Here is a 26,134-nt window from a genome sequence, read left to right as displayed (position 1 = left end):
AATCTGATTACAGCTCCCATTTACTAACAATGCTCTCGAAATCTATAGTAATAACAATCCTATAGTTTAAAATTTGAGTTGTAACTTTTAACCTACACTTAATTTGAGACTTTCAATAACAAACCCAAACTGATCACCAAGTCATTTTATGCCACACAATTTGGATAATGTATTTCCACGATCAATACTATCAATTCTCTTCTTCTGCGGAATTCAATTTCGAGTTTGTCACAGGTTCATCTGAATTTCATCAGTATAACTACACACACACACATACACACACACGTTCGCACGCACACACTCATACACTCACACGCACAAATTCTGAAGTACTTGGGTTTTTTTTTATTTACAACTACCCCTCGCCCTAAGAAGGAGAACACTAGCGATGTACATTGCAGAAACTGCATACTAAACATAAGCAAATGAGAGAGAGAGAGAGAGAGAGAGAGAGAGAGAGAGAGAGAGAGAGAGAGAGAGAGAGAGAGAGGGGGGGGGTAGGGAGAGAGAGAGAAGGAGAGATACCGACAGAAAGACAGACAGAAGGATAGACAGAAAGATAGACAGACAGAGACATTGGGAGACAAACAGCCAGAGACAGAGAATTGAGATAGAGAGAAAACTGAGAGAGGGGGAAGAAAGAGATTTAGGGAGCTGGAAAGAGAGAGGAGTGAGATTTTTTTCTAAGAAAAAAATAGACAAACCGAAGAAACAGAAGAGAAGACAGAGGTAGATAGAGAACAAATAGGTGGAAAAAAGGAGAGATTGAAAAAAAAGAGATTAAAAGATTATAAAAATGAGAGAGAGGGGACATTACCAAAAAGAGAGTCATATGAAAAGAAGAGACAAACAGAGAAATAGAGCGACAAACACACAGACAGAAAGAGAGCCAGAAGAGGAAGGATAGATAGAGACAGGAGGGGGGGGAGGGGGGAGAGAGACAGGAAGACAGAGACAAACAGAGATGTAGAGCGACAAACACACAGACAGAAAGAGAGCCAGAAGAGGAAGGATAGATAGAGACAGGAAGACAGAGACAAACAGAGATATAGAGCGACAAACACACAGACAGAAAGAGAGCCAGAAGAGGAAGGATAGATAGAGACAGGAGGGGGGGGAGGGGGGAGAGAGACAGGAAGACAGAGACAAACAGAGATATAGAGCGACAAACACACAGACAGAAAGAGAGCCAGAAGAGGAAGGATAGATCGAGACAGGGACAGGTGGCAGTGAAGAGACAAAGAAGGATCAATCGAATTCTGAAATTATTATCAACGTGCAAAATTATCCCATAAACCATCCGCAGGCTTTTATAACGACATTGAAAAGCTTTTTCATTATTTTCATACCCCATTAGCGACACCCCTTAGCCGTCCATTAATCACAGCATTACAGTCGTCTTATTTTCCTAATCCATGATCATTTGATTCCATCTACGGGAACGTCTTTTTCTGAATCAACTCCATCCTTCTCCAAATTGTAGATCTAGCAGACAGCGCTTTGCTGCTATAAAGACAGCTCAAGGATTTAATGGTACCGGAGAATCCGAGATTGTCACAAACAAAAGACTATGGCGGTTCCCATTATCAAGGCTGAGGTCTGGTTGGTTAAAGGCAGCGTCCTTCCCGTGTACACGATTCGGCTCGCCATCTGATCTCAGATCTGGCGAGTTTTTTTTTTAAAGATCCGTCCAACCCTCCACTTGAACAAATATCAGGAATCAAAATCCGCACGATTTCTGTTAACATTGTGAATTTTTAATGAATTAGTTTCTTTATAGCCACAAATGTCATTCTGCAAAATAAATTCCAACTCTGCGCAGGAAGGTGTCAGATTGTTGAATGTTGGTATGAGTCCAAGTGGTGGAATGAACGTATCCCATGTATCAGCCTGGCAAGATCTGAGATGGCGTATACCAGTTTTTACCCCGCTATTTCGGCAGCCTCACGCTGATTTCAGGGAGTGCATGCTTGGTATGTTCGTGTTTTTATAATCCACCGATCGAACTCGGACATAGATAAGATGATCTTTTCCGAGCGCACTTGGTCTTGTGCTTGCGTGTACACTCGAAGGGGGATCAGGCATTAGCAGGTCTGCAAGTTGACCTGGGAGATCAGAAGGCGCGGTCGGGATTTTAACACTTGGGTGTGTCTGTGTGTCCGTGTGTCTGTGTGTGAGAGTGGTCCGTCAATGAGAGGCCGACGTCTTATCCGCCGTCGGGGACTGTACTAGCGAACACACACACCCTCTGATGGTCGTTCTTTCTTTATTTGCTGTTTAACGTCGTTTTCAACCGTTCAAGGTTATATCGCGACGGGGAAAGGGGGGAGATGGGATAGAGCCACTTGGTAAGTGTTTCTTGTTCACAAAAGCACTAATCAAAAAATTGCTCGGGGCTTGCAACGTAGTACAATATATTTTGTTTGTTTGTTTATTTGTTGCTTAACGTCCAGCCGACTACGCAGAGCCATATCAGGACGAGGAAGGGGGGGGATGAAGGGGGCCACTTGTCAAGCGATTCCTGTTTACAAATGCACTAACCCATTACTTGTGTCCCAGCAGGCTTTAGTAAAACTAAATTAATACCTACTGGAAGATTACCAGTTTCCAGTATGTTAAAATAGGCTTAACCTATCTACTGCTGGACTTACATCAGAACACTAACAGATTAAACTATACATGAATCGCGAGACAAGCGGCAAGAGAAGAGATTTTTGGAAAAAATACAGGTGAATGAGCAAGAAGGCAGAAAAAAAAAGAATTCATGAAGAAAAAGAGAGCATGACAGGAAAGAGGAACCAAAAATCTACCTAACAGCAAACTAGAAAGCTCCTGCGGTTCCAAAAACAGGAGGGGCTTTTAATTTCATAACCGCAGTGCCCCACTGCTATGACCTTACTGGGAGAATGCAAGTTTCCAGTACAAAGGACTTAACATTTCTTACATACTGCTTGACTAAAATCTTTACAAACATTGACTATATTCTTAACAAGGGTAAAAGGAGAAACAGAATCCGTTAGTCGCCTCTTACGACATGCTGGGGAGCATCGGGTAAATTCTTCCCCCTAACCCTCTGATCATGTGGTACCCATCATCAAAGGTAATGTTTCGTTTGTTTGGTGCTCCGGGCAGAAGCTCCCATAGACTCGAGCAGAGCCTCTTTCCCAGAAAACAAGAAAGACTGAAGCAATAGTGGTTCCCATAATATAAAGTAAAGTATGGTTTACTAACAGCCTCCAGCAGTATTTCTCAGAGAGATTCTTGCCCTGTACACCAGAAATTAAGGCTAAAGCTTCGCTGGTACATAATCAAAGTAAAGTCTGGTTTGGTCAGAGCTTCGGGCAGTACTTCTCACAAACTCGAGAGACCGTTTCCGTGTACACTCTGTAGATAGGGAAGAAGTTATAGCTCTGTAGTCTCAAGAATCTCTCTCTCTCTCTCTCTCTCTCTCTCTTTTCCTCCGCCCTCTCTCTCTCTCTTTTCCTCCCACTCTCTCTCTCTCTCTCTTCTCCTCCCCTCTCTATCTCTTTTCCTCCCCTCCCCTCCCCTCTCTCTCTCTCTCTCTCTTTCTCTCTCTCTCTCTCTCTCTCTCTCTCTCTCTCTCTCTCTCTCTCTCTCTCTCTCTCTCTCTCTCTCTCTCTCTCTCTCTCTCTCTCTCTCACAAGGATAGTTCTACAAATGTGTATATAACAGAGTTTGGGCTCAGGGGTCGCGTCCATTAATACACTCAGACACTCACACACACCAAACTCCTGCGGACCGAAATGTCCATTAAAGGTACCCTCTTTCTCGTGTGGACTATTTTGCAAGACGAGATGAATGCGTTCTGACTTTGACATGGGACATATACTAAAACTCTACAACCAATGGGTTGATGATAATGGAAAATTTCCTAAATAAATTATCATTTAATTAATATACTTACCCGAATCACATTAGCATTGAGTCACCTGAGATGCTTATCACTGAAAAACGCTTACCCGGCTAAAGAATTTAAAGGGAAGCAACCCCATCACCAAAACGAAAGTGAAAGTAGCTTTGGTAATGGGCCAGTACACCGGGAGTTACCTCCCATACGGGTGTATGCCACGTCACTTCCTCTAGGAACACGTGCCTATTATCATACGGCTTTAAAAAATCTTAAAACCATAAGCGGGGCAGGTGGGAGGGAATACAGTATGTGATTCGGGTAAGTATATTAATTAAATGATAATTTATTTAGGAAATTTTCCATTTAATATCATATTCTTACTCCGAATCACATTAGCAGATAACATCAACAAGGCGGTGGGCTAGAAATGAATCAAAACTCACCATCAAGTTCTGGACAGGAACTGGCCTGCTGCTATGAGCGCTGGAAGGCCTCTGGAGCCATCCTGTCGAAGAGCTGTGACGTCCCGAAGATAAAAGTTTATGAAAACATCTTCGGAACGCCAATACGCAGTTGTCAGCACCTCCTCTAGACGTCTGGAGCGCAGAACTGCCAGAGAGGATGCCCACGCCCTCGTCTCATGGGCTCGGGCCGAGTCAAGTGGCAAGGAGGGCATAACCCCCCCCCCCTCTTTGTGCGCCTCCACTCATAAGCCTGCTTGATGAGCGAGGACACCCACCGGGCCAACGTTACCTTCGACAAATCTTTCTCGCGCCTAGAAAGGAGAGAGATAAACAACAACTTCTGAGAACTAGACCGAATCGGCTGAGTCCGGGCTAAGTACAGACGAAGTGCCCTCACAGGGCAATTGACCGAATCGGGGTCACCCGGGGCCAACGCGCTGGTCAGAGCCTTAACTCTAACCAGCGGAGAGGCCTGCCCCGGAGACTGATTCTTGGCCAGGAAATCAGGCCGGAAACGCAAAGATGCGGAACCGTCCGGCTCAAAGGAGATATCTCCAGGCTGACCCGACAGGGCGTGGACCTCGCTACCCCGTCGGGCCGTAGCCAACAAAAGGAGAAACAGCGCTTTGCGAGTGACATTGAACAGACTGGCCTCGCTTAAAGGCTCAAAATCCGCAGAACGAAGGAATTCCAGGATTAAAAACAAGTCCCACTTGGGAGCGGGCAAACGAGCTTTAGCTTCCTTAAGAGCAGCCCCTTTAATGACTGCAGCTATAACGCCCCCGACTCGAACAGAACGACCAATCTGCTGAAGAGTCGCCGAGATAGCGGAGCGCCGTGTTACGCATTATAGTAACATTGGATTTTATTTCCATGGGTGACACCCTTAAGTCATTTCCTTGCGAGACGGAACGCCGTAAAGAGAAATGACGTCAAAAGCGTGACGTCAAAAAGGAAGAATGACACAGAGGAAAACACGAGGTTGGAAATGGTTATGATAGATCTCTACGCCTACACCGTATGAAAGATTATTAGATTTGCAAATTCATACGATGATTCTATCAATAAAGACTTGAGATATTTGTCTTTTGTACTTCGCGTTAAAAGATGTATGGAAGAGTTGTTTTATTGAATTGTTTTGAGACACGTGCGAAGGCCTATATTCGTAGCGTAGAGTTTTACTTTGAGTCCATTCACCAAGATCAGTTGATTCTCGTTCCATTTTGGAGAACAATTCAAGCTTTTTTTTCTCGGGAGTTATATTTCATCACAAACCTGAATTATGCAGGTAAGAAACTGCTAAAGTAGGAAAAAGGGAAGTAATAATATCGTTCTTCATTTCAGAAGTAGAGCGGCACATTTTCATCCCTACGTTCATCTGTTTTGTGTGTTTCAAAGGCGAAGCAGTTGGACGAAATCCAAAATTCCATTGGTTGTAAGTAACGGTCAGAATGATTAGATAGATGTTAGGCTCATAAAGCTGATGATAACATGTTGTTTTCACTTTGATCGACAGGTTTAGATGCTGTTTAGATGCTGGTTAGACGCTCGTGTAGATGCAAGCTGGAGATGAATCGGACGCCAACTGAGAGAGAGATGGAACCGTGTTAAAGAACTGATATCACCGTTCACCCCATCGCCGAGATATCCAGGGCATCATCATCGTCATTCACCTCATCGTCGAAGACATCAAGGGCATCCTCAACATCGTTCGTCACATCATCAAGGACATCATCATCACCGTTGAACTCATCGTCAAGACATTAAACTTTAAATTCATCATCTTCATCACCGACGCCGTGTATAAACACTCCGTGAGCTTTACAGTCGCTCATTCGGCAAGATCAAACCTCTCACACCTGATCCTTGACCTGTAGTGCCGAGTACGTCGATGCATGAAGATGAGTAACCAAAATTAAAGCCGTTTTTCACTCATTGTAGTTGTGTTCGTCCAGTTGCTTCCAGTGTTTATTCTTTCTGTCGATACTTTTGAGTCTGTCTATCGTTCAATTAAGTTAAAAGGAACCACGCATATCACTAACTATAAAAGCGAACAGCCGCCAAATAATCATACCCTAGACAACATTAACAAAATTCGAGATTCAATCTTGAAAGAGCCGGACACGTGAAAATCCTCCCATCGGATTGTGACATATTGGTTGCCTCGTCCGGGATAGGCTATTTCGTTTAGATACATGTGAAGAAATTGTCTTGTGTGGTTTGTGTGTATTCATTGATCATTCATTAGTTAAGTAATTAGTATATGTTTATTTGTGTATTTATTTAAAGGAAAACTATAGTGTAGTATGGGTAAAAACTCACTGTAGATCACATCCTTAATGAAGGTAAACTAAATAACACAACCTTACTGAAGGTAAAAACAAAATGTAACTCTCGAGGAAAAACAAAACAAAACTGGAAAGTGAAAGTTAGATCACTTTCATCTACCTGTAGATCTAGTTCTAGCAGGTAGGATTAGTTGGCAACATTCTGTTGGGGAACGGCTCAAATTCCTTTCTAAGTAGAACCAACGAAACAAAAAGGAAGTCGAAATGGAGATATTTCGCAAAAACATTTTGAACTAGTTTATTTACGTTCACGCACATGGGAAAAGTCATTTGACTATTTGTGGTGACAGATTCAATGGACAGAGTCTGAGTATCTAGCTAATAAACTATTCATAATATTGAAGATCACGGATACTTTCTTAGTGTTGAAATTAGCTACTTCAATTAGTTCTAAGAAATTTTCTAGATAGAAACCGTGGGATCTTTATATACGTTGGATTACGTATGGTGATAGACTAGAGTGATAATACTGGGAGTCGAGCCGCAGTTGTATTGACCACTCTAGGTCACAGAACGAATGTTTACGAGTTGACAGTAACATTGTTCAGTTACAGTTTGGAATAACTGATTTTTTCCATAAATGCGAAGTAGGTTCGAGATAGTCTGTGATGAGATAAATTCCATGCACAGTACCCGATATAGAAACTTCGCACGTCCTCAAATTTGGAGTGAAGGCGTGTGGTGAGACTGACGTAGAAAGCCAGACAGGTAAGATGGCTACTTCAGTGGATGCAGCCCTGGAAGCGACGAGGATTTTGATGGATAAAGGGAAGTTACTTGGTTTGGAGGGATCTGAGTTGCGTGATTTTGTTCTGGAATGTGAGCGTGAGAATGGTGAGCGTGCGGAGCGTGCACGTGAACGTGCTGAACGTGCGGAAATTGCTGAACGTGAACGTGAACGTGCCGACCGTGTTGAACGTGAAAGAGAAGAACGCGAGCAACAAACTCGACTCGAGGAGTTGAGGATTCAGGTCGAATTAGCTCGCGCAACAAACTCACGCGATCGCGGAGGCGATGAAGAAGAAGGAAATCAGAACAATAACAATCACAGAAATCATAGACCTCGCGATACCGATAACTACCAACCGAAGTTACCATTCCTCGAAGACAAAGACGATGTAGAAGCGTTCCTTCTGCAATTTGAACGTCATGCTGAAGCATCACACTGGGACCCTAACACTTGGTCTGTACGTTTGTCTGCACTGCTAAAAGGTAAAGCACGCACTGCTTACACCAAGATGAAAGTCGCTGATGCACGCGACTACGCATTGCTCAGAAAGACTTTGCTGGAAAGATTTCAGATTACTGCGGAAACATACAGACAAAGATTCAGAAACACACGGAAAGAAAACGCTGACTCGTACAAAGAGTTCATTACTCAGATTTCTTTGTTCCTCGATCGCTGGGTTGAAATGTCCAATATCGGAGAAAGTTTCGATGATTTCAAAGACCTCATACTGACGGAACAAGTGTATGAAAGCATGCCTACTGAACTCGTCACGTACGTGAAGGATAGAAAACCAAACAGCATTGATGACGTGATCGACACCGTAACTCTCTACGAAGAAAACCGACCCAAAGAAAGCCGTAGACATGGGAAGAAACCTGAAGAGAGAGGACACAAGGCAACACACGGGACGAATTCCACAAACAAGGACAAGGACGAAGGAAATAAAAGCAGAACCAGCGTCAAATGTTTCAGATGTGGAAAATTGGGCCATTTCAAGAAGGATTGTCGCCAGCCTCCGAAAGATGAATCAGCCAGTGCCGCATTTCAAGACGAGAATGACGTCGAGGGGAATGCGACACATGATCAACTGTGCGACAAATGTGTTCACAAGAAATTCACCAAACTGTCCCAAATCGTAGTTGAAGGCCAGGTAGTCACTGCTTTCCGCGACACCGGAAGCACCTCTACGATTGTTGATTCCAAACTAGTACCAGCTAGCAAGATTACTACGCGCACAAAAGAAACGTCTTTGGCGAAGAAATCAGTGAAAGAGAAACTATCGGTCGCACACGTTTACATGGACACGCCGTACTTCGTGGGAGAAACCGAAGTTAGCGTCATGGAGAATCCTGTCCATCCTGTGTTGATTGGAAACTCGATGGGTGTAGGATCGGAGAAAATCGAGACACCTGTATATCCAGTCCGTGAGACCGTAATCCCTGAAACTACTGCAACAGCCGTTACCCGAGGACAAGAAAAACGTGAAGAGGAGGGGAATGCGTCAATTCCCAGTTTTCCTATGGAAGGAAAGATCTTCACCGTTGCTGATCTAAAGAGAGAACAACAAGACGACAAAAGCCTTGAGAAATTACATGTGTTGGCACGAACGAATGTAACTCGAGGGCGAGTTCAGTTCATCTATGACAAGGACGTGTTATATCGCCAATACAGTGACAAGCAAGGAAAGGACCACCGACAAGTAGTAGTACCTCACAAGATGCGAGCGAAGGTATTGTCCACCGGACACGATACGGCGATGTCGGGCCATCTCGGACAGAAGAAATCAAGAGAACGGATTTGGCAAGATTTTTTTTGGCCGGGGATCGTGGGTGACATCAAACGCTACTGCAGTTCTTGTGACGTATGCCAACGTACTATGCCAAAAGGACGGACGAGGAAGGTACCTCTGGGAAAGATGCCTCTGATTGAAACTCCGTTCAAGCGTGTAGCCGTTGACATAGTAGGACCAATCAAACCCATGTCTGAGACAAAGAAGCAGTATATCCTAGTGATGGTGGATTTCGCGACCAGATATCCTGAAGCTGTTGCTCTCAAAGACATAAAGGCAGAAACCGTGGCTGACGCGCTATGGACATTCTGGACAAGATTGGGACTTCCAGAAGAAGTATTGACCGACAACGGAACGCAGTTCACCAGCGAGTTGATGACTCAAGTCAACCAACTGCTCGCAATCAAGGGATTGACAACTTCACCTTGGCATCCTCAATGCAATGGTGTTGTAGAACGTTTCAATGGAACTTTGAAAGCGATGCTCAAGAAGATGACTTTTGAACAACCGACCAAGTGGGACCAGTACTTGCCAGCACTACTGTTCGCATACCGAGAAGTTCCCCAAGATTCACTTGGATTTTCTCCTTTCGAACTTCTGTATGGGCGGACAGTGCGTGGACCAATGCAAGTATTGCGTCAACTGTGGACGGAAGAAGAAAGCAACGACGAGATACGCACGACGGCTGAACATGTTATTGATCTGCGAAATCGCATTGAAGAAACGTGCAAGATCGCCCGCGACCATCTCGCCAAGTCAGCAATACGACAAGCTCACTTCTACGACAAGAAGACGAAGAAGAGAGAACTCATTGTCGGCACCAGAGTTTTGCTTCTACTGCCAACGAAACACAACAAGCTAGAACTTGCATGGAAGGGACCATACGTGATCGAGGAGCAGATCAACTCATTTGATTACAAGATCAAAGTGGGTCGCCAAACTCGTGTCTATCACATCAACCTTTTGCGAGAGTACCATGAACGAGAAATGATCGCTGAACCAGAGAAACTTCCAGAAGAAGTGGTGGAACAGAGCGCGATAGTCGTCGAAGATCTGGAAGAACAAGATGACGAAATATTCGCCAACATGGGACCTGATCCCAGCATACTCATTCCGTCTACAAAACGTACCGAGAATGAGAAAGATGTACATGTAGCTGACACATTGACGGCAAGACAACAACGTGAAGTCAGAGACGCATGTACAGAATTCAGCGCATCGTTGACTGATGTACCAAAAGCTACGACTCTAGAAATCTGCAACATCAAGATGATTGATGATCGACCTGTGTACGCGAAACCACGACCCATACCTCATGCGTTAGTGGACGTGGTGGAACGTGAAGTGAAGGAGATGTTGGATTTGAAGGTTATCGAACCAGCCACTTCACCCTACAACGCTCCGATAGTGATCGTGAAGAAAGCACAAGGTAAAGCAGTGCGTTTCTGCAATGATTTCAGAGAAGCAAATAAAGTCATCGAGAACGACGCTGAACCAATCACAGAACAGAAATATGCCACCGTAGAGAAAGAATGCTTAGCGACCGTCTGGGGAATCCAGAAATTTGAGCGTTATCTCTACGGAAGACATTTCATACTGGAGACGGACCATCAACCTCTTCAGTATCTACAGCGGATGAAACCAACCAATGCCAGACTGATGCGCTGGGCACTGCAACTTCAACCGTACGTCTTCACCGTGAAGATCATTCCCGGCAAAGACAACATTGGAGCAGACTACCTCAGCCGTGCTACCATGAACTGAGGGAGACCATGGCAATGGTCGTCACAACTCAGAGATACTACCTGATTGTGAAGGGAATTCTGATCATAGATCCACGGAAACAATTAGTAGAATGTTATACACATATAGTATTAATGTAACTATTATGCATGTTCATAGATTATATAAAATCTTCCTTTCCAAGGGCGTGTGTTACGCATTATAGTAACATTGGATTTTATTTCCATGGGTGACACCCTTAAGTCATTTCCTTGCGAGACGGAACGCCGTAAAGAGAAATGACGTCAAAAGCGTGACGTCAAAAAGGAAGAATGACACAGAGGAAAACACGAGGTTGGAAATGGTTATGATAGATCTCTACGCCTACACCGTATGAAAGATTATTAGATTTGCAAATTCATACGATGATTCTATCAATAAAGACTTGAGATATTTGTCTTTTGTACTTCGCGTTAAAAGATGTATGGAAGAGTTGTTTTATTGAATTGTTTTGAGACACGTGCGAAGGCCTATATTCGTAGCGTAGAGTTTTACTTTGAGTCCATTCACCAAGATCAGTTGATTCTCGTTCCATTTTGGAGAACAATTCAAGCTTTTTTTTCTCGGGAGTTATATTTCATCACAAACCTGAATTATGCAGGTAAGAAACTGCTAAAGTAGGAAAAAGGGAAGTAATAATATCGTTCTTCATTTCAGAAGTAGAGCGGCACATTTTCATCCCTACGTTCATCTGTTTTGTGTGTTTCAAAGGCGAAGCAGTTGGACGAAATCCAAAATTCCATTGGTTGTAAGTAACGGTCAGAATGATTAGATAGATGTTAGGCTCATAAAGCTGATGATAACATGTTGTTTTCACTTTGATCGACAGGTTTAGATGCTGTTTAGATGCTGGTTAGACGCTCGTGTAGATGCAAGCTGGAGATGAATCGGACGCCAACTGAGAGAGAGATGGAACCGTGTTAAAGAACTGATATCACCGTTCACCCCATCGCCGAGATATCCAGGGCATCATCATCGTCATTCACCTCATCGTCGAAGACATCAAGGGCATCCTCAACATCGTTCGTCACATCATCAAGGACATCATCATCACCGTTGAACTCATCGTCAAGACATTAAACTTTAAATTCATCATCTTCATCACCGACGCCGTGTATAAACACTCCGAGAGCTTTACAGTCGCTCATTCGGCAAGATCAAACCTCTCACACCTGATCCTTGACCTGTAGTGCCGAGTACGTCGATGCATGAAGATGAGTAACCAAAATTAAAGCCGTTTTTCACTCATTGTAGTTGTGTTCGTCCAGTTGCTTCCAGTGTTTATTCTTTCTGTCGATACTTTTGAGTCTGTCTATCGTTCAATTAAGTTAAAAGGAACCACGCATATCACTAACTATAAAAGCGAACAGCCGCCAAATAATCATACCCTAGACAACATTAACAAAATTCGAGATTCAATCTTGAAAGAGCCGGACACGTGAAAATCCTCCCATCGGATTGTGACATATTGGTTGCCTCGTCCGGGATAGGCTATTTCGTTTAGATACATGTGAAGAAATTGTCTTGTGTGGTTTGTGTGTATTCATTGATCATTCATTAGTTAAGTAATTAGTATATGTTTATTTGTGTATTTATTTAAAGGAAAACTATAGTGTAGTATGGGTAAAAACTCACTGTAGATCACATCCTTAATGAAGGTAAACTAAATAACACAACCTTACTGAAGGTAAAAACAAAATGTAACTCTCGAGGAAAAACAAAACAAAACTGGAAAGTGAAAGTTAGATCACTTTCATCTACCTGTAGATCTAGTTCTAGCAGGTAGGATTAGTTGGCAACATTCTGTTGGGGAACGGCTCAAATTCCTTTCTAAGTAGAACCAACGAAACAAAAAGGAAGTCGAAATGGAGATATTTCGCAAAAACATTTTGAACTAGTTTATTTACGTTCACGCACATGGGAAAAGTCATTTGACTATTTGTGGTGACAGATTCAATGGACAGAGTCTGAGTATCTAGCTAATAAACTATTCATAATATTGAAGATCACGGATACTTTCTTAGTGTTGAAATTAGCTACTTCAATTAGTTCTAAGAAATTTTCTAGATAGAAACCGTGGGATCTTTATATACGTTGGATTACGTATGGTGATAGACTAGAGTGATAATACTGGGAGTCGAGCCGCAGTTGTATTGACCACTCTAGGTCACAGAACGAATGTTTACGAGTTGACAGTAACATTGTTCAGTTACAGTTTGGAATAACTGATTTTTTCCATAAATGCGAAGTAGGTTCGAGATAGTCTGTGATGAGATAAATTCCATGCACAGTACCCGATATAGAAACTTCGCACGTCCTCAAATTTGGAGTGAAGGCGTGTGGTGAGACTGACGTAGAAAGCCAGACAGGTAAGATGGCTACTTCAGTGGATGCAGCCCTGGAAGCGACGAGGATTTTGATGGATAAAGGGAAGTTACTTGGTTTGGAGGGATCTGAGTTGCGTGATTTTGTTCTGGAATGTGAGCGTGAGAATGGTGAGCGTGCGGAGCGTGCACGTGAACGTGCTGAACGTGCGGAAATTGCTGAACGTGAACGTGAACGTGCCGACCGTGTTGAACGTGAAAGAGAAGAACGCGAGCAACAAACTCGACTCGAGGAGTTGAGGATTCAGGTCGAATTAGCTCGCGCAACAAACTCACGCGATCGCGGAGGCGATGAAGAAGAAGGAAATCAGAACAATAACAATCACAGAAATCATAGACCTCGCGATACCGATAACTACCAACCGAAGTTACCATTCCTCGAAGACAAAGACGATGTAGAAGCGTTCCTTCTGCAATTTGAACGTCATGCTGAAGCATCACACTGGGACCCTAACACTTGGTCTGTACGTTTGTCTGCACTGCTAAAAGGTAAAGCACGCACTGCTTACACCAAGATGAAAGTCGCTGATGCACGCGACTACGCATTGCTCAGAAAGACTTTGCTGGAAAGATTTCAGATTACTGCGGAAACATACAGACAAAGATTCAGAAACACACGGAAAGAAAACGCTGACTCGTACAAAGAGTTCATTACTCAGATTTCTTTGTTCCTCGATCGCTGGGTTGAAATGTCCAATATCGGAGAAAGTTTCGATGATTTCAAAGACCTCATACTGACGGAACAAGTGTATGAAAGCATGCCTACTGAACTCGTCACGTACGTGAAGGATAGAAAACCAAACAGCATTGATGACGTGATCGACACCGTAACTCTCTACGAAGAAAACCGACCCAAAGAAAGCCGTAGACATGGGAAGAAACCTGAAGAGAGAGGACACAAGGCAACACACGGGACGAATTCCACAAACAAGGACAAGGACGAAGGAAATAAAAGCAGAACCAGCGTCAAATGTTTCAGATGTGGAAAATTGGGCCATTTCAAGAAGGATTGTCGCCAGCCTCCGAAAGATGAATCAGCCAGTGCCGCATTTCAAGACGAGAATGACGTCGAGGGGAATGCGACACATGATCAACTGTGCGACAAATGTGTTCACAAGAAATTCACCAAACTGTCCCAAATCGTAGTTGAAGGCCAGGTAGTCACTGCTTTCCGCGACACCGGAAGCACCTCTACGATTGTTGATTCCAAACTAGTACCAGCTAGCAAGATTACTACGCGCACAAAAGAAACGTCTTTGGCGAAGAAATCAGTGAAAGAGAAACTATCGGTCGCACACGTTTACATGGACACGCCGTACTTCGTGGGAGAAACCGAAGTTAGCGTCATGGAGAATCCTGTCCATCCTGTGTTGATTGGAAACTCGATGGGTGTAGGATCGGAGAAAATCGAGACACCTGTATATCCAGTCCGTGAGACCGTAATCCCTGAAACTACTGCAACAGCCGTTACCCGAGGACAAGAAAAACGTGAAGAGGAGGGGAATGCGTCAATTCCCAGTTTTCCTATGGAAGGAAAGATCTTCACCGTTGCTGATCTAAAGAGAGAACAACAAGACGACAAAAGCCTTGAGAAATTACATGTGTTGGCACGAACGAATGTAACTCGAGGGCGAGTTCAGTTCATCTATGACAAGGACGTGTTATATCGCCAATACAGTGACAAGCAAGGAAAGGACCACCGACAAGTAGTAGTACCTCACAAGATGCGAGCGAAGGTATTGTCCACCGGACACGATACGGCGATGTCGGGCCATCTCGGACAGAAGAAATCAAGAGAACGGATTTGGCAAGATTTTTTTTGGCCGGGGATCGTGGGTGACATCAAACGCTACTGCAGTTCTTGTGACGTATGCCAACGTACTATGCCAAAAGGACGGACGAGGAAGGTACCTCTGGGAAAGATGCCTCTGATTGAAACTCCGTTCAAGCGTGTAGCCGTTGACATAGTAGGACCAATCAAACCCATGTCTGAGACAAAGAAGCAGTATATCCTAGTGATGGTGGATTTCGCGACCAGATATCCTGAAGCTGTTGCTCTCAAAGACATAAAGGCAGAAACCGTGGCTGACGCGCTATGGACATTCTGGACAAGATTGGGACTTCCAGAAGAAGTATTGACCGACAACGGAACGCAGTTCACCAGCGAGTTGATGACTCAAGTCAACCAACTGCTCGCAATCAAGGGATTGACAACTTCACCTTGGCATCCTCAATGCAATGGTGTTGTAGAACGTTTCAATGGAACTTTGAAAGCGATGCTCAAGAAGATGACTTTTGAACAACCGACCAAGTGGGACCAGTACTTGCCAGCACTACTGTTCGCATACCGAGAAGTTCCCCAAGATTCACTTGGATTTTCTCCTTTCGAACTTCTGTATGGGCGGACAGTGCGTGGACCAATGCAAGTATTGCGTCAACTGTGGACGGAAGAAGAAAGCAACGACGAGATACGCACGACGGCTGAACATGTTATTGATCTGCGAAATCGCATTGAAGAAACGTGCAAGATCGCCCGCGACCATCTCGCCAAGTCAGCAATACGACAAGCTCACTTCTACGACAAGAAGACGAAGAAGAGAGAACTCATTGTCGGCACCAGAGTTTTGCTTCTACTGCCAACGAAACACAACAAGCTAGAACTTGCATGGAAGGGACCATACGTGATCGAGGAGCAGATCAACTCATTTGATTACAAGATCAAAGTGGGTCGCCAAACTCGTGTCTATCACATCAACCTTTTGCGAGAGTACCATGAACGAGAAATGATCGCTGAACCAGAGAAACTTCCAGAAGAAGTGGTGGAACAGAGCGCGATAGTCGTCGAAGATCTGGAAGAACAAGATGACGAAATATTCGCCAACATGGGACCTGATCCCAGCATACTCATTCCGTCTACAAAACGTACCGAGAATGAGAAAGATGTACATGTAGCTGACACATTGACGGCAAGACAACAACGTGAAGTCAGAGACGCATGTACAGAATTCAGCGCATCGTTGACTGATGTACCAAAAGCTACGACTCTAGAAATCTGCAACATCAAGATGATTGATGATCGACCTGTGTACGCGAAACCACGACCCATACCTCATGCGTTAGTGGACGTGGTGGAACGTGAAGTGAAGGAGATGTTGGATTTGAAGGTTATCGAACCAGCCACTTCACCCTACAACGCTCCGATAGTGATCGTGAAGAAAGCACAAGGTAAAGCAGTGCGTTTCTGCAATGATTTCAGAGAAGCAAATAAAGTCATCGAGAACGACGCTGAACCAATCACAGAACAGAAATATGCCACCGTAGAGAAAGAATGCTTAGCGACCGTCTGGGGAATCCAGAAATTTGAGCGTTATCTCTACGGAAGACATTTCATACTGGAGACGGACCATCAACCTCTTCAGTATCTACAGCGGATGAAACCAACCAATGCCAGACTGATGCGCTGGGCACTGCAACTTCAACCGTACGTCTTCACCGTGAAGATCATTCCCGGCAAAGACAACATTGGAGCAGACTACCTCAGCCGTGCTACCATGAACTGAGGGAGACCATGGCAATGGTCGTCACAACTCAGAGATACTACCTGATTGTGAAGGGAATTCTGATCATAGATCCACGGAAACAATTAGTAGAATGTTATACACATATAGTATTAATGTAACTATTATGCATGTTCATAGATTATATAAAATCTTCCTTTCCAAGGGCGTGTGTTACGCATTATAGTAACATTGGATTTTATTTCCATGGGTGACACCCTTAAGTCATTTCCTTGCGAGACGGAACGCCGTAAAGAGAAATGACGTCAAAAGCGTGACGTCAAAAAGGAAGAATGACACAGAGGAAAACACGAGGTTGGAAATGGTTATGATAGATCTCTACGCCTACACCGTATGAAAGATTATTAGATTTGCAAATTCATACGATGATTCTATCAATAAAGACTTGAGATATTTGTCTTTTGTACTTCGCGTTAAAAGATGTATGGAAGAGTTGTTTTATTGAATTGTTTTGAGACACGTGCGAAGGCCTATATTCGTAGCGTAGAGTTTTACTTTGAGTCCATTCACCAAGATCAGTTGATTCTCGTTCCATTTTGGAGAACAATTCAAGCTTTTTTTTCTCGGGAGTTATATTTCATCACAAACCTGAATTATGCAGGTAAGAAACTGCTAAAGTAGGAAAAAGGGAAGTAATAATATCGTTCTTCATTTCAGAAGTAGAGCGGCACATTTTCATCCCTACGTTCATCTGTTTTGTGTGTTTCAAAGGCGAAGCAGTTGGACGAAATCCAAAATTCCATTGGTTGTAAGTAACGGTCAGAATGATTAGATAGATGTTAGGCTCATAAAGCTGATGATAACATGTTGTTTTCACTTTGATCGACAGGTTTAGATGCTGTTTAGATGCTGGTTAGACGCTCGTGTAGATGCAAGCTGGAGATGAATCGGACGCCAACTGAGAGAGAGATGGAACCGTGTTAAAGAACTGATATCACCGTTCACCCCATCGCCGAGATATCCAGGGCATCATCATCGTCATTCACCTCATCGTCGAAGACATCAAGGGCATCCTCAACATCGTTCGTCACATCATCAAGGACATCATCATCACCGTTGAACTCATCGTCAAGACATTAAACTTTAAATTCATCATCTTCATCACCGACGCCGTGTATAAACACTCCGTGAGCTTTACAGTCGCTCATTCGGCAAGATCAAACCTCTCACACCTGATCCTTGACCTGTAGTGCCGAGTACGTCGATGCATGAAGATGAGTAACCAAAATTAAAGCCGTTTTTCACTCATTGTAGTTGTGTTCGTCCAGTTGCTTCCAGTGTTTATTCTTTCTGTCGATACTTTTGAGTCTGTCTATCGTTCAATTAAGTTAAAAGGAACCACGCATATCACTAACTATAAAAGCGAACAGCCGCCAAATAATCATACCCTAGACAACATTAACAAAATTCGAGATTCAATCTTGAAAGAGCCGGACACGTGAAAATCCTCCCATCGGATTGTGACATATTGGTTGCCTCGTCCGGGATAGGCTATTTCGTTTAGATACATGTGAAGAAATTGTCTTGTGTGGTTTGTGTGTATTCATTGATCATTCATTAGTTAAGTAATTAGTATATGTTTATTTGTGTATTTATTTAAAGGAAAACTATAGTGTAGTATGGGTAAAAACTCACTGTAGATCACATCCTTAATGAAGGTAAACTAAATAACACAACCTTACTGAAGGTAAAAACAAAATGTAACTCTCGAGGAAAAACAAAACAAAACTGGAAAGTGAAAGTTAGATCACTTTCATCTACCTGTAGATCTAGTTCTAGCAGGTAGGATTAGTTGGCAACATTCTGTTGGGGAACGGCTCAAATTCCTTTCTAAGTAGAACCAACGAAACAAAAAGGAAGTCGAAATGGAGATATTTCGCAAAAACATTTTGAACTAGTTTATTTACGTTCACGCACATGGGAAAAGTCATTTGACTATTTGTGGTGACAGATTCAATGGACAGAGTCTGAGTATCTAGCTAATAAACTATTCATAATATTGAAGATCACGGATACTTTCTTAGTGTTGAAATTAGCTACTTCAATTAGTTCTAAGAAATTTTCTAGATAGAAACCGTGGGATCTTTATATACGTTGGATTACGTATGGTGATAGACTAGAGTGATAATACTGGGAGTCGAGCCGCAGTTGTATTGACCACTCTAGGTCACAGAACGAATGTTTACGAGTTGACAGTAACATTGTTCAGTTACAGTTTGGAATAACTGATTTTTTCCATAAATGCGAAGTAGGTTCGAGATAGTCTGTGATGAGATAAATTCCATGCACAGTACCCGATATAGAAACTTCGCACGTCCTCAAATTTGGAGTGAAGGCGTGTGGTGAGACTGACGTAGAAAGCCAGACAGGTAAGATGGCTACTTCAGTGGATGCAGCCCTGGAAGCGACGAGGATTTTGATGGATAAAGGGAAGTTACTTGGTTTGGAGGGATCTGAGTTGCGTGATTTTGTTCTGGAATGTGAGCGTGAGAATGGTGAGCGTGCGGAGCGTGCACGTGAACGTGCTGAACGTGCGGAAATTGCTGAACGTGAACGTGAACGTGCCGACCGTGTTGAACGTGAAAGAGAAGAACGCGAGCAACAAACTCGACTCGAGGAGTTGAGGATTCAGGTCGAATTAGCTCGCGCAACAAACTCACGCGATCGCGGAGGCGATGAAGAAGAAGGAAATCAGAACAATAACAATCACAGAAATCATAGACCTCGCGATACCGATAACTACCAACCGAAGTTACCATTCCTCGAAGACAAAGACGATGTAGAAGCGTTCCTTCTGCAATTTGAACGTCATGCTGAAGCATCACACTGGGACCCTAACACTTGGTCTGTACGTTTGTCTGCACTGCTAAAAGGTAAAGCACGCACTGCTTACACCAAGATGAAAGTCGCTGATGCACGCGACTACGCATTGCTCAGAAAGACTTTGCTGGAAAGATTTCAGATTACTGCGGAAACATACAGACAAAGATTCAGAAACACACGGAAAGAAAACGCTGACTCGTACAAAGAGTTCATTACTCAGATTTCTTTGTTCCTCGATCGCTGGGTTGAAATGTCCAATATCGGAGAAAGTTTCGATGATTTCAAAGACCTCATACTGACGGAACAAGTGTATGAAAGCATGCCTACTGAACTCGTCACGTACGTGAAGGATAGAAAACCAAACAGCATTGATGACGTGATCGACACCGTAACTCTCTACGAAGAAAACCGACCCAAAGAAAGCCGTAGACATGGGAAGAAACCTGAAGAGAGAGGACACAAGGCAACACACGGGACGAATTCCACAAACAAGGACAAGGACGAAGGAAATAAAAGCAGAACCAGCGTCAAATGTTTCAGATGTGGAAAATTGGGCCATTTCAAGAAGGATTGTCGCCAGCCTCCGAAAGATGAATCAGCCAGTGCCGCATTTCAAGACGAGAATGACGTCGAGGGGAATGCGACACATGATCAACTGTGCGACAAATGTGTTCACAAGAAATTCACCAAACTGTCCCAAATCGTAGTTGAAGGCCAGGTAGTCACTGCTTTCCGCGACACCGGAAGCACCTCTACGATTGTTGATTCCAAACTAGTACCAGCTAGCAAGATTACTACGCGCACAAAAGAAACGTCTTTGGCGAAGAAATCAGTGAAAGAGAAACTATCGGTCGCACACGTTTACATGGACACGCCGTACTTCGTGGGAGAAACCGAAGTTAGCGTCATGGAGAATCCTGTCCATCCTGTGTTGATTGGAAACTCGATGGGTGTAGGATCGGAGAAAATCGAGACACCTGTATATCCAGTCCGTGAGACCGTAATCCCTGAAACTACTGCAACAGCCGTTACCCGAGGACAAGAAAAACGTGAAGAGGAGGGGAATGCGTCAATTCCCAGTTTTCCTATGGAAGGAAAGATCTTCACCGTTGCTGATCTAAAGAGAGAACAACAAGACGACAAAAGCCTTGAGAAATTACATGTGTTGGCACGAACGAATGTAACTCGAGGGCGAGTTCAGTTCATCTATGACAAGGACGTGTTATATCGCCAATACAGTGACAAGCAAGGAAAGGACCACCGACAAGTAGTAGTACCTCACAAGATGCGAGCGAAGGTATTGTCCACCGGACACGATACGGCGATGTCGGGCCATCTCGGACAGAAGAAATCAAGAGAACGGATTTGGCAAGATTTTTTTTGGCCGGGGATCGTGGGTGACATCAAACGCTACTGCAGTTCTTGTGACGTATGCCAACGTACTATGCCAAAAGGACGGACGAGGAAGGTACCTCTGGGAAAGATGCCTCTGATTGAAACTCTGTTCAAGCGTGTAGCCGTTGACATAGTAGGACCAATCAAACCCATGTCTGAGACAAAGAAGCAGTATATCCTAGTGATGGTGGATTTCGCGACCAGATATCCTGAAGCTGTTGCTCTCAAAGACATAAAGGCAGAAACCGTGGCTGACGCGCTATGGACATTCTGGACAAGATTGGGACTTCCAGAAGAAGTATTGACCGACAACGGAACGCAGTTCACCAGCGAGTTGATGACTCAAGTCAACCAACTGCTCGCAATCAAGGGATTGACAACTTCACCTTGGCATCCTCAATGCAATGGTGTTGTAGAACGTTTCAATGGAACTTTGAAAGCGATGCTCAAGAAGATGACTTTTGAACAACCGACCAAGTGGGACCAGTACTTGCCAGCACTACTGTTCGCATACCGAGAAGTTCCCCAAGATTCACTTGGATTTTCTCCTTTCGAACTTCTGTATGGGCGGACAGTGCGTGGACCAATGCAAGTATTGCGTCAACTGTGGACGGAAGAAGAAAGCAACGACGAGATACGCACGACGGCTGAACATGTTATTGATCTGCGAAATCGCATTGAAGAAACGTGCAAGATCGCCCGCGACCATCTCGCCAAGTCAGCAATACGACAAGCTCACTTCTACGACAAGAAGACGAAGAAGAGAGAACTCATTGTCGGCACCAGAGTTTTGCTTCTACTGCCAACGAAACACAACAAGCTAGAACTTGCATGGAAGGGACCATACGTGATCGAGGAGCAGATCAACTCATTTGATTACAAGATCAAAGTGGGTCGCCAAACTCGTGTCTATCACATCAACCTTTTGCGAGAGTACCATGAACGAGAAATGATCGCTGAACCAGAGAAACTTCCAGAAGAAGTGGTGGAACAGAGCGCGATAGTCGTCGAAGATCTGGAAGAACAAGATGACGAAATATTCGCCAACATGGGACCTGATCCCAGCATACTCATTCCGTCTACAAAACGTACCGAGAATGAGAAAGATGTACATGTAGCTGACACATTGACGGCAAGACAACAACGTGAAGTCAGAGACGCATGTACAGAATTCAGCGCATCGTTGACTGATGTACCAAAAGCTACGACTCTAGAAATCTGCAACATCAAGATGATTGATGATCGACCTGTGTACGCGAAACCACGACCCATACCTCATGCGTTAGTGGACGTGGTGGAACGTGAAGTGAAGGAGATGTTGGATTTGAAGGTTATCGAACCAGCCACTTCACCCTACAACGCTCCGATAGTGATCGTGAAGAAAGCACAAGGTAAAGCAGTGCGTTTCTGCAATGATTTCAGAGAAGCAAATAAAGTCATCGAGAACGACGCTGAACCAATCACAGAACAGAAATATGCCACCGTAGAGAAAGAATGCTTAGCGACCGTCTGGGGAATCCAGAAATTTGAGCGTTATCTCTACGGAAGACATTTCATACTGGAGACGGACCATCAACCTCTTCAGTATCTACAGCGGATGAAACCAACCAATGCCAGACTGATGCGCTGGGCACTGCAACTTCAACCGTACGTCTTCACCGTGAAGATCATTCCCGGCAAAGACAACATTGGAGCAGACTACCTCAGCCGTGCTACCATGAACTGAGGGAGACCATGGCAATGGTCGTCACAACTCAGAGATACTACCTGATTGTGAAGGGAATTCTGATCATAGATCCACGGAAACAATTAGTAGAATGTTATACACATATAGTATTAATGTAACTATTATGCATGTTCATAGATTATATAAAATCTTCCTTTCCAAGGGCGTGTGTTACGCATTATAGTAACATTGGATTTTATTTCCATGGGTGACACCCTTAAGTCATTTCCTTGCGAGACGGAACGCCGTAAAGAGAAATGACGTCAAAAGCGTGACGTCAAAAAGGAAGAATGACACAGAGGAAAACACGAGGTTGGAAATGGTTATGATAGATCTCTACGCCTACACCGTATGAAAGATTATTAGATTTGCAAATTCATACGATGATTCTATCAATAAAGACTTGAGATATTTGTCTTTTGTACTTCGCGTTAAAAGATGTATGGAAGAGTTGTTTTATTGAATTGTTTTGAGACACGTGCGAAGGCCTATATTCGTAGCGTAGAGTTTTACTTTGAGTCCATTCACCAAGATCAGTTGATTCTCGTTCCATTTTGGAGAACAATTCAAGCTTTTTTTTCTCGGGAGTTATATTTCATCACAAACCTGAATTATGCAGGTAAGAAACTGCTAAAGTAGGAAAAAGGGAAGTAATAATATCGTTCTTCATTTCAGAAGTAGAGCGGCACATTTTCATCCCTACGTTCATCTGTTTTGTGTGTTTCAAAGGCGAAGCAGTTGGACGAAATCCAAAATTCCATTGGTTGTAAGTAACGGTCAGAATGATTAGATAGATGTTAGGCTCATAAAGCTGATGATAACATGTTGTTTTCACTTTGATCGACAGGTTTAGATGCTGTTTAGATGCTGGTTAGACGCTCGTGTAGATGCAAGCTGGAGATGAATCGGACGCCAACTGAGAGAGAGATGGAACCGTGTTAAAGAACTGATATCACCGTTCACCCCATCGCCGAGATATCCAGGGCATCATCATCGTCATTCACCTCATCGTCGAAGACATCAAGGGCATCCTCAACATCGTTCGTCACATCATCAAGGACATCATCATCACCGTTGAACTCATCGTCAAGACATTAAACTTTAAATTCATCATCTTCATCACCGACGCCGTGTATAAACACTCCGTGAGCTTTACAGGCGCTCATTCGGCAAGATCAAACCTCTCACACCTGATCCTTGACCTGTAGTGCCGAGTACGTCGATGCATGAAGATGAGTAACCAAAATTAAAGCCGTTTTTCACTCATTGTAGTTGTGTTCGTCCAGTTGCTTCCAGTGTTTATTCTTTCTGTCGATACTTTTGAGTCTGTCTATCGTTCAATTAAGTTAAAAGGAACCACGCATATCACTAACTATAAAAGCGAACAGCCGCCAAATAATCATACCCTAGACAACATTAACAAAATTCGAGATTCAATCTTGAAAGAGCCGGACACGTGAAAATCCTCCCATCGGATTGTGACACGCCGGACCCTCAACGAGGAGACCGAGGCGCCCTGTGAAGACATGAAAGAGAGGTGGTTAGCGACCTGAATAGAGCGCGGAGCCACCGAACTCACCCCTCTAGCTGAACACCAGGCAGTCCATGCCTTCCAGTGGGAAGCATAAACTGAAGAGGTGGACGCTCTATGCGAGCGAGCCACCAAGTCCAGAGTCAAAGACGACGCCCCAGAGCGCTTCAGCGAGTCCCGAACAACTTCCACACGTGAAGCTTCAGAAGACTGGGCTCCTCGTGTGGAATGCCTGTTCGGGGCTGCACTAGTTCCCCTCGCACGAGTGCGAGAGGAATGGGGGGCCCTTGGGCGAGCCGAAGAAGATCTGGAAACCAGACCTGCGACGGCCACAGAGGAGCGACCAGAAGAAGAAGGGCCGGCTCCTCCATCTCCGCTTTCCGGATTACTCGGCTGAGTAACGGAAAGGGAGGAGTCTGAAGATCTGTATGTGCCCCCCAACCCTCCCTGGACGCATCTGTAAAGAGGTCCAGGTCGGGGAGGGGCACGACGATCGGAACACCTCTGCATACCCACTCCGTGTGCAACCACGGAAGGGTCGCAGACTGGAACCATCCCTGCAAAGGGATGAGGGCGTCCCAGTCCACCAGAGGAGAGTCCACAAACGGCTTCAGCGCGAACTGAAGCGGACATTTGTGGACCCGGCCCAGTGAAACCAGAAGAGCCATAGACTCCATCTGCCCCAAGATGGAGGCGAGCGAGCGGATGGAAGCCATCAGGAGAGGTAAAGTGGAGCGAATCTGAGCTTGGAGCTTGTCCACCCTTCTCTGAGAAGGCTGGACAGTCCAAGCGACCGTGTCGAAAGACATCCCCAGATAAGTGAATGTCTGTGACGGGGTCAGCTCCGACTTTACCCGGTTGATCGAGAACCCCAACCAGTTGGATTCTCGAAGAACCGTCAGGGTATCCTGCGAACAGCCGCTCTGGGACTGGTTCATGATGAGCCAGTCGTCCAGATAAGCCCGCAGACGGATACCCTGGGACCTCACCAGTGCACAGACCTGTCTCACCACCATGGTGAAAATCCACGGTGCGAGAGACAGCCCGAAAGGGAGTGCGCGAAACTGGTAGATCTGATCTCCCCACCGGAAACGAAGCCATTTCCGGTCGGTCGGATGCATAAGAATGTGAAAGTATGCGTCCGTGAGATCGATCGAGGTCACCCAGTCTCCTGGGCGGAGAGAGTCTCGGACAGAGGCTGGCGTCTCCATCTTGAATTTTATCTCCCTCAAGAAAGTATTGAGGAGAGATAAATCCAACACGGGACGCCATCCTCCTGATGCTTTGGGAACAGCGACCAGACGCCCGTAAAATCCCAGGGAGCTGTGGACCCGAACTCTCTCCACCGCGCCCTTCTGCTCCAGGGAGGCAATTTCCGACTGCAAGACGGAACGTGCTTCCTGCGAGAAGGGGGGCTTGAACCGCGGAGGCACTCGGGTAAGAGGCGCCTTTTCCTCCCGCCAGAGTAGACGGAAGCCCGAACTCACCACTCCCACAATCCATTGGCTGTCTACTACCGACATCCAACGAGAAAGTGCCCGGGAGGGGCCTCCCGCCATCACCAAGGTGGAGGGCGGGAGGGAGGTGAGATCGGGAGCGCTTCATTGGGGGTGTGGCTTACTTCCAGAGCCGCCACGCCCCCTCCCCGATGCCGTCCTCTTCTTCCCACCACGAGCGGCCGGCGAAGCCTGCCGCTTCTGAGCTGGCTTGGGG

The 26,134-nt window shown here is 44.7% G+C and overlaps 2 protein-coding genes across 4 annotated transcripts in view; one reads left to right on the top strand and one right to left on the bottom strand.

Moving 5' to 3' along the window:
* The window catches only part of LOC138963865 (histone deacetylase 6-like), a 271,276-nt gene that overhangs the window by 182,422 nt on the left and 62,720 nt on the right, over positions 1 to 26,134 (bottom strand). The window lies entirely within an intron of this gene.
* LOC138963863 (uncharacterized) lies at positions 18,346 to 24,157 on the top strand. Of its 2 annotated transcripts, XR_011454946.1 has the most exons (2): positions 18,346 to 23,509; positions 23,738 to 24,157. XR_011454946.1 is itself a non-coding variant. In XM_070335719.1 (1 exon), exon 1 carries the CDS (start codon positions 19,321 to 19,323, stop codon positions 22,888 to 22,890), a length of 3,570 nt encoding a protein of 1,189 aa, XP_070191820.1. In that variant the 5' UTR covers positions 18,346 to 19,320; the 3' UTR covers positions 22,891 to 24,157. The 2 variants fall into 2 exon arrangements, 1 of the variants encoding a protein (XP_070191820.1); XM_070335719.1 differs by having other exon boundaries at positions 18,346 to 24,157.

Source organism: Littorina saxatilis, linkage group LG4 (assembly GCF_037325665.1).
Source record: "Littorina saxatilis isolate snail1 linkage group LG4, US_GU_Lsax_2.0, whole genome shotgun sequence".
Classification (NCBI taxonomy): domain Eukaryota; kingdom Metazoa; phylum Mollusca; class Gastropoda; order Littorinimorpha; family Littorinidae; genus Littorina; species Littorina saxatilis.
The sequence above is the reverse complement of the archived record's forward strand: the minus strand, read 5'-3'. Positions and strand labels throughout refer to the sequence as shown.